The 9058-nt window shown below is 34.9% G+C and overlaps 1 protein-coding gene across 1 annotated transcript in view; it reads left to right on the top strand.

Annotated features, from left to right (window-relative positions):
• Positions 1-8003, top strand: part of RPAP3 (RNA polymerase II associated protein 3) — an 18913-nt gene extending 10910 nt beyond the window's left edge. Inside the window, exons 11-17 of the mRNA XM_019006785.2 lie at positions 306-376; positions 532-648; positions 2370-2578; positions 3707-3902; positions 4521-4618; positions 6064-6164; positions 7248-8003. Coding sequence (XP_018862330.1) covers positions 306-376; positions 532-648; positions 2370-2578; positions 3707-3902; positions 4521-4618; positions 6064-6164; positions 7248-7339 — 884 coding nt within the window. The 3' untranslated portion in view covers positions 7340-8003. The remainder of the gene's footprint in view (positions 1-305; positions 377-531; positions 649-2369; positions 2579-3706; positions 3903-4520; positions 4619-6063; positions 6165-7247) is intronic.
• The last annotated feature ends 1055 nt before the right edge of the window (positions 8004-9058 follow it).

The following is a 9058-nucleotide window of genomic DNA, read 5'->3' as shown; positions in this document are numbered from 1 at the left end:
TCTTTACTGTGCAAGTGACCATGCTCTGGAACAGATTGCCCAGAGAAGTTGTGGATTCTCTCTCACTGGAGATACTCAAGAGCTGTCTGAATTCCATCCTGTGCATTGCTCTCCAGGATGACCCTGCTTGAGCAGGGTGGTTGGACCAGATGACCCGCTGTGCTCCCTTTCAACCTTGTCTATTTTGCGACTTACCTGCCTTTAATTATTTTAGAGGTATGAAAGGAAGATAGGTGTTTTAAAAATCTGCTATGTGTACCTTGTAACTTGAAATATTTACAGTTTACGTGTTGTTTTTCATTCAGATTTTGAAGCTGTTCTGAAGCTGGAACCTGGAAATAAACAAGCAATAAATGAACTCACGAAAATAAGGAATGTATGTATGCTTGTTTGGGTATAGTGGGGTTTTGTTTGTTTGGGAGTTTTTTGTGAGTCTATAGTACTAAAAGGTTTTTATTCTTTATTACATTATTTTTAACATACCTTGTGTTTATTCATGAAACACCTGATCTTTTTGATATTTTTTTTCAGGAATTAGCTGAGAAAGAGCAGCAGACTCACCAAGAATATCCTGCAGTATTGATAAAAGAAGCAGAAATAAAAAATATAGTGAAAGTGATTGATAATCCATTACAGATTAAATCAACAGTAAGTTGTTCTGTGAATTACTTTCTATAAGGATGGGAAAAGTAGAGCTTAGAGTTAAAATCTACTTTCTGTGTTGTAGACTACCCCCTGATAGATAGCCTTGCCTGTGGAAATCCAAAAATCTATAAATTTACTCTGGATATTTCTCAAGAACATATACACACATGGAAATGGTGAAGTTCACAGCAGTGGTGATGTAAGCACTCAGCCTGCAGTACCACCCTCAGCAAACATGGTGTATGCCTACGTTTATAGTGTGGAATACGCAGGCAGCCCCAAAACCCTGTCTTGTGCCCATAGGTAACATTGCAGTTGAGAGTAAATACATAACAAATGCAATTGAGAAGCTCTGGGTAAACTTCCTTTTGTTTCTACTGCTGTTTACATTTTTTACAGCAGCCATAGTGGATACAAGACACCTGCAGTTGCCTGCTTGTGTCATATTGCTGTCACTTAGGACTACTTTCCAAAGACTTTTGAGCATGCATTTTCATCCATGTAAACTGCAGGACAGCTGGATATTAGTTTTCAATAAGCAATGTATTTGGACTGTGAATTATCAGTGGTTACAGACTATCTGTAAGAATGACTTACAGATGAAAAAATGCAATACCAGGTTTCTTTATGTATTAGGCTTCCTCTCTTAGTACGTTTAATCCTTATACATTTAGCAATCAGCTGTGTAAATACAAAAAGTGCTCGTCCTTTGTATATATATGCACTCATACTATTTGAAAATGTTTACCCTCATAAATAGTAAAATTCAGATGGATAGTTTTAGTGAAAAATGTGTGATTATTTTAATCCTTTGGGAAGAGGAACTATTATGTCCTCTCTTTAACTAGAAACATTATTTCTTTAAACCTAAATTAATTCATTGTAAAGTACCTGAAATACTATAGACAGTTATATTTATTAAGTGTTGACTTTGGCTGCTAAATTAAGTGAAGATGCTAGGTTGGTTGTATTCCTCTTGTTATTCTGTTAAGATAGAATAAGTATAGATGAAACGTCTGTGCTTTTAGTACTTCCATTTCCTAGAAGTCTAAATTGTTGAGTCTGTTAAATCATGTGCATTTGCCTTTGTATTTCTAGAGCAATACATACTTCAGGAAATGAAGTTCTAAAGTAAGAAGTGATGAGAGCTTTTTTTCTAAGACCTGTGATGGTGGCACTAGGTGATGGTAAAAAATAATGAGGATCATGCAGAGATTAACTGAAGCGCTTTAGCATGTGGTGGAATTTATAATAATTACCTTAGGATGTATGTAATTTGGTCAATCAGCAGGGTTGAGTTTAGATATTCATTATAACAAAATTTTAAGTTGTGGCTCAAGGCCTGTGTTGTTCGATATTTTTCTGTTTTCCTAAATTGCAAAGCTTGACCACATAATGGGACAAACTATATGATCTATCTTGGCTATTCAACTTTAGTGGGAAAAAAATACACATTTTAAATTATTACTGAGAAAACAGACTCTATACGGAGATCCTCTAGGGTAAGGATATACTGGTTCATGAGGGTAAAGCAATAAAATTATCATATAAGGCTTCATGTAGAATTTTATGGTTTCCTGGTTTTGCCATTTACCTTTATGCAGTGTCTTCTCTGTGCACCACTGCAGAGGTAACTGGTTATCATGTGATTATTTGAAGTTACACACAGCTGTGTCGGGAGTCTGTTGAGTCCACATGTGACATGAGGTCTGTGCTCTGTTTAGAAGCCATTGCGAAGAATAGATATTGAAGAAGTTGATGATGATGCATCAGATGGTGACTTGCCCAGCACTACTTTAGTAAATAACTGGAGGAATTCAATGAGTGTTGAAGCAACAGAAACTCTAGATCAGGATGATCTATTGACTACAGTTGATATTCCAAAAGCAAAGCACTTGAAAATAGAAGAAATCAGTGATACATCAGTATTACAGTAAGTGTAATAATTGTGATCCTCTTTTAAAAAGGTAAGTGTAGTTGAAATGTAATGTTCATTTCCAGATGTCTACATGTGGTGAGGTATTGAAGATACTTTGGAGAATCAGAATTAAAAATGAAATGATGAAAGAAACTGCAGTTCTTGTACAGCTGCCTCTTTGACCACTCAGTGGTTGAGACAAATATGATCTATTGAGTGTCATGGAAAACTCTTATACTGGAAATACAAAGGAATTCATATTTTCCTGCATGCTGTACTCTTCTTTGTTTGAACCTCTCCATCTTCCCCAGCTGTTTTTACAATTTGTATTTGTAGTTTTTCAGAAGAGATTTTGAACAGGGTTCCAATATTCTTTGTACACCAGTTGTATGAGAGAAGAGAAGCAGATGTGTGTCACCACCCTTTCCTCTGCTGAGGCAGGTGGTAGCTTCAGATGTGCTCAGCTTCTAAGTCACACTGTGTTAGTTAGGCACACTCAAGTAAGTCTGTCTTGCTGAAACTAGGCTGAAGTACAGAACTTTATCCTTGTTCAGTCTTGGAACTCGTCCACTGCATCAACACGGCCTTATTCTGTTCATATAAAGAATCCTTACCAAAGAATTTCTGTGAGAAGCACTGACCCTGACCTTTTCTAGCTGTTGGATGGATTTACTGTGAAGTGTTGAAGAAAAGAATATGTTCTTAGCCATGTCTTAATTTCTAAAAAATCAATGGACTTAAATGACAAATTATAGGACAAAAAAATAGATCTAGCAGTGTTGAAACTACTTTACCTGTTTGACATCGTTACTGTTTTGCATTATGAAATTGCAGAAAAAGTGATTTTTTTTTTTACAGGTATATATGGGAGAAACCTATAAAATGCAGTTATTTCCAGAAACAAAGTAGAGAGAGACTGAGTAAATTTTAGTATTTGCAGATGTGTTTTTTTTAGAAAAAGTGAATTGAATATAAAGTTTGTATAATTAGAAGGAATTTTGAAATATCTGCTTGAACTAAAACACATTCTTTCTAAAAAAGTTTTCAGTTATTTTAGCTTTTAATGAAAGATCTCCAGTTAGGTCTCATTGTAGAATTCCCTTAAAAGTTGATTTGATGTTGTGTTTGAAAATACTTTTGCAGGCTGCCTGTAAATGTGAAAGGAATTTCATCAACATTGCATCCAACTTTTCCTGGAAACAAACAGAAAGAAAAAGAAATCAGAAGGTCATTTATGTCTGCTTCTCCAGTTCCTCCCATTCCTGCAAATTCATTCCAGCTAGAATCTGACTTCAGGAAGTTGAAAGACTGCCCTGAAAACATGTACTTGTATGTGAAGGTAGGAAACACAAAGTATCAACACTGTTAGGACAGCTTCTTCAACATCAGTTGAAGAAACAGTACCCTTAGGTGGAAGGGATGGCTTTGTTTAGAGTGTCTCATTTGTACAATAGTCCCTTTTCCTAATTGTCTTCACATAACAATAAGTAGTCTGATGTGCATTTGAGTTTTTCTTCTTTTGAAGCTTTTTATTTGCTTTAAGTGCAGTCTGTATTTTTTTTAAATATAGGCCCTTGTTCTTTAAAGACTTAAATGCATTAGCAACTCTATTAAATTCTAATTTTTCAAATGAGTGCTTCTAGGGTAATTAGATCTAGCAACATTTTTAAACTGAGCAAATGCTTGAAGTACAGCACTCTATTTAATGTGTACTTTAACTTACATGTATATGGAAAAAAAATCACTTAGAATTTTTTTTAAGAGAAGTTAGAAATTACCATTACCAGAAAAAAACCAAACAAACAAGCAAAAGTTTTTGATGTCAAATTGTGTGATTTGGTTTTTTGGCTTTCATGCACTTCAGCATCGTCTGTGACCTTCTAAAAATACACATGTAATTCTTATGACTCAGTGGTATTTTTTTTGTCTAAAATTAACTTTTTAAATTTTTCCATAGCAAATAGAGCCCTCGCTTTATGCAAAGCTGTTTCAGAAATCGTTAGATCCAGACTTATTTAACCAGATCCTGAAAATTCTACATGACTTCTACATTGAGTAAGTTTAACTCCTCCTTAGTTTTATATTGCTTATTCCTATTTCTAAAAGGTTTGGGGTTTTTTTGGTAGGGGAAGATTGTTTTTTGTTTGGGAGTTTTTAATGGTCTCTCTAGTCCCAACCTTGGGCTTACAAAATTACATTTTGTAAAATGTAATTTTAATTAGATTTTAAAATGTAAAAATTACATGCAGGATTACATGAGCATAATGAAATCTTTGGAATTACTCAGTAGTTGCTTCTTAAGAAGTGAAACTGATGATGACACATCAGGTAGAAAAGTGAAAAAATACTTTTACTGAGTGTTGTTGAATTGTGCTTTACTAAAAAGCACCAGAAATTTAGATTAGTCTGTATGAAATAACTTTTTATATTATTGTGTGTGTGTGTTCTGAGAGTACACAGACTTCCTCATTGTCCTCTATTTTAACTTTCTAAAGCTGAGAAATTCAGAGGCTTTCAGTTTTATGCCACGCTTATTGTGATGCATTCCGACTTAATTATCTGCTGGCATTTTACAGTTGCCTGTAGCAAATGTGTGTTGGAGACTGAGGTTCTGATAAGACAGGACCTGACAAGTTATTTTTGGAATTTCTATACATGCTACCATTTGAGTCCTGAAGTTCATTTTGTCTGTCAGAGGCAGTGTACTGCTTTTCTGAATTACACGGTCTGAGAAGCACACACTCAATGTTTTTCAGGGTTGTTTTATGGAGATAAGCAAGCATGTTTATGAAAGGCAATCAATGTTTGCCTTTCCCTTGGTTTCCTTAAAAAGTAAAATACCCATCACATGAGTGAAAAATGCTGTCTTAGAGATACAGTCCTGCATTTGGTGATACAACAGAAAGGCAACAGAAAAAAGCTGAAATTGTTTCCTGTAAGGAAAGAGTCCTTTCTCCCTCCAAAATAAATGTGAAGAAAAGAAAATTACTATTTGTTAGTATTTGTAACAAAGGCAATGCCTGTTTACTGTTGACCAGAAAAATGTAAAATGAACACAATCTAGGAATTTTTTGTATGGGTGAAAATAAAGGCAGCTGTAATTGGCTCAGCTTTTCAATATGTTTCCTAAGGCACATGTGCTGCTTCCTTTAACACTACCTGATACATATAAAAATAGTGATGTTATGACCAAGTATAAGCATTAAGTCATGTAATAGGTATTCTATATATGACAGGCAGTCAGTTTGCATCAGTCTAGGTTTTTGTATTTCTTTGCTTTTGCTCAGTAGAACAATAATACCTACATAAAACTTTCTGGATATTGACTTTCTGCTTTGTGAATGGACAAATGGACAGGAAAGGCAAAGACAGGGAATATGAAAGAGAAGGAAATTCTTTTGGTCCTTTAATTTCTTGTTCCTGAATTCTTCAATATTGCTTGCAGCTACTGAATATTTCTAATCAACAGTGGTTATTTTTATATTTGTAATAATCTTCAGGAAAGAGGAGCCATCACTCATCCTTGAAATCCTCCGGAGGCTCTCTGAATTAAAAAGATTTGATATGGCAGTAATGTTTATGTCAGCTTCAGAAAAAAAAAGTAAGTAATTTTGTAGTGTCTTTGTAAACTTACTTGTGATACTGTAGAATCTGGAAAAAATATGTAAAACTTAGCGCTATTCTTGTTTATTCTACGTAATAATCACTTTAGTTGTTATTATTATTTATTTATTTATTTTAATTGTTTTAGAAGTTAATATGAATGTCATGTAAGTTTTCTTAATCCTTTGACTCCTTATTTATTGTTTAGACTAGAAAGCTACAGCTAAATCCTCTTGTTTTAATCAGTAATACCACTAAAACAAGCTTTGCCAGTTTGTCAGTTTGTAGCTGATAATGTTACAAATTGATGAATTTGTATGGAATTCTACATCTGATATCCCAGGTAGCCAGATTATACACTTTCCACAATTTACAATTATTTCTTGACAAATCCTGACTTACCTGTTGGCATAAGAATGCAAATATCTCTAAAGCACTCAGCCTGGTTGTCTGTCCCGTTCCAGAGGCATGACTTACATTAGTTTGCAATTTGTGTTGTCATTGGCTTGAATTCATGGCTTATAAAAGTGGGTTTTGTCTCAAACTTTTCCTTTATTTAGCACACCAGACAGGCAGTGTAATAGTGAAACACAAGCAAAACATTTCTCTGGGACAATGGAAATTTAAATTTACTATCTACCACTGAGTTTCACTAATAGCCATTATACTTAAAATTTTTTTTTGAAACGTGAATCTCCTTAAAATAAAATAGCTTGACTTACTGAAGTGCAGTGCCTCTTAGAAATGTCATTCACACCTTTACCTGATGTAAGCTTTATCTGCCATTGGCATTAACATTTGTCTTCTGCATGTAGTGTCATTGTGTCAGGGTAGTAAAGAAATAAAGCTATCTGTTGCCTGGATTATACACTTGTTTAAGGAAGTGTTGTTAGGCAGCTCCTGGGCATTGAAACAAAGTGAGAGTTTTACTTAGCTACTTTTCTTTGTCCTCCCAGTAGTTTAAAAATGTATTCATATTTCATCTGTATAATCCATACACCCCTTACTCTCACAGAGGAAAGAGTTGGATTAATTTACCTTACACAAAAATAACAATTCATGTTGGGATTTTCTTTTTCAGTTACACAGGTATTATTCAATCATGTGAACCACATGGGATTAAAAGATGCTTCTGTTGAAGAATTGGAGAAGAAATACGGTATTTTCTCTTAGCAGGATGGCTGACAAATGTCTGGATTTGCACCTTTTTTCATGTGGAAATTAGCTAAGAAGGCTATAACTACTGCAATTTTGTTGCTTTTTGTAAATAATGAAACTCTTAGACTTGGGCTAGCCAAATGGCAAGTGCCTGGAGAGATCATTATTTGGTTCTGCAGTACACTTGTCTTCCAGTACCTGAAACAATATGGATCTACATTTTCTTCAATTGAGTCTGTTTGCCTGAAAAGCAATTGGGCAGATTGGCATTCAGGATCTGGACTGTAGATAGAGATCTTTGTTAAAAGGAAAAAAATATTTATAAACATGTCTTTGGTAAGAATCAAACACTGTATATTAGAATTATGCATGGGTTTTTTATTTTAGAAAATAAACTGAATGTTGAATTGAAGATACTATATTTTTAAGGATTATTTTTTATTAAGATGCCTAAATCACTCTTCTGTAAAGGTCCATCACATCAGAACTTGTACTGTGCAAAGTGAACCTGAAGTATGATGGCAAGAAAATTCCAGAATTTTTACTTGAGTTTATCTAAAAGTGGAGTTTTAGCACTGGTAGCTGAGAACCTCTGAAGCTATTCCTTTGAACCTCAAGTGTAATTGCAGAGTAGAAGCAAGACAAATACTGTAGAATTAAACTAAAAGTTTAAAGAAAACCACTTTCTCTCTTCTTTCAAGAGTACTTTCAAAACAATCTGGTGAAACTTAATCCTTGTGGGTCAGTTGTTCCTGACTAGGTAACCCCTTAAGATGACTCAGGAGGCTAAGCAAAATACCTCAACAGTAGAAGAAGGCAAAAGCATGAAATTAACTGACATTCTTAGATAAGAGTGAGCATGAGGCATAATAAATTACTTGTACTGCTCACATGACCAGGTGGAAATAACAGCACTTGTCAAGTATACTCTAACTGTAGTATCCAAGTGATGGTGTAAGCTTATCTGCTGGCTCTTCCATCCTGCAAATATTAATATCCTGCTGGTTTGCTTTCATCCTGATTGAGCCCTTGTGCTGTACTGATGCTCCTCTGAAAGTTTTGGGTTGGTAGTTGTGCTGTTTTTCAGAGGAATGATTAAATAGCTATAGTATTCAAGACGATTTCAAATTCCCAACATGGATTAGTAGGAAAATGTGTAAATGTTGTCTTGTATGTAGTCAGTATTAGAAAACTGATTTTAAAACATTTGCAGCTATGTTATGTCCTAGTTCAGATATAATCCAGTTAAAAAAAATTAGCTCAGCTGCATCCTGAAGCCTGGTAGCAATTGGCAGGAATGCCATTAGCACTGGACCCCTAAGGTAGCTTTCAATTAGCACCAGAGCTTTATGATATGGAATGGGGAATAGAAGAGCCCTTACACAGCACTGCTTGCAGGCTATCTATAGTAAGAACTGTTACTTCTAGGTGTGCCCCAAGTTACTGGTAACAGGCTGTTTATTCTTCAGATAAGATATTGGGGATACTGCTGTAACTCATAAGTGGTGGGGCATGGAGTAGTTACCTGTTAATTTTTTAGGTAGAGATTTTGTAGATACAGTGTACCTTCTTGTGGACTGTTACAGGTTGTTCTGTGTAGAGCAGAGGTGTTTGCTTGACTAGGTTGTACTAATAAGTCATTTGGTACATTCTCAAAGGCTGTTTTTGAAAGTTGTTGTATGAAAGCAGGTGATTGGAATAGGGACCTTCAAAAGTAAAAGCAAGATCATGGCA

Source organism: Parus major, chromosome 1A (genome assembly GCF_001522545.3).
Source record: "Parus major isolate Abel chromosome 1A, Parus_major1.1, whole genome shotgun sequence".
Lineage (NCBI taxonomy): Eukaryota > Metazoa > Chordata > Aves > Passeriformes > Paridae > Parus > Parus major.
The sequence above is the reverse complement of the archived record's forward strand: the minus strand, read 5'-3'. Positions and strand labels throughout refer to the sequence as shown.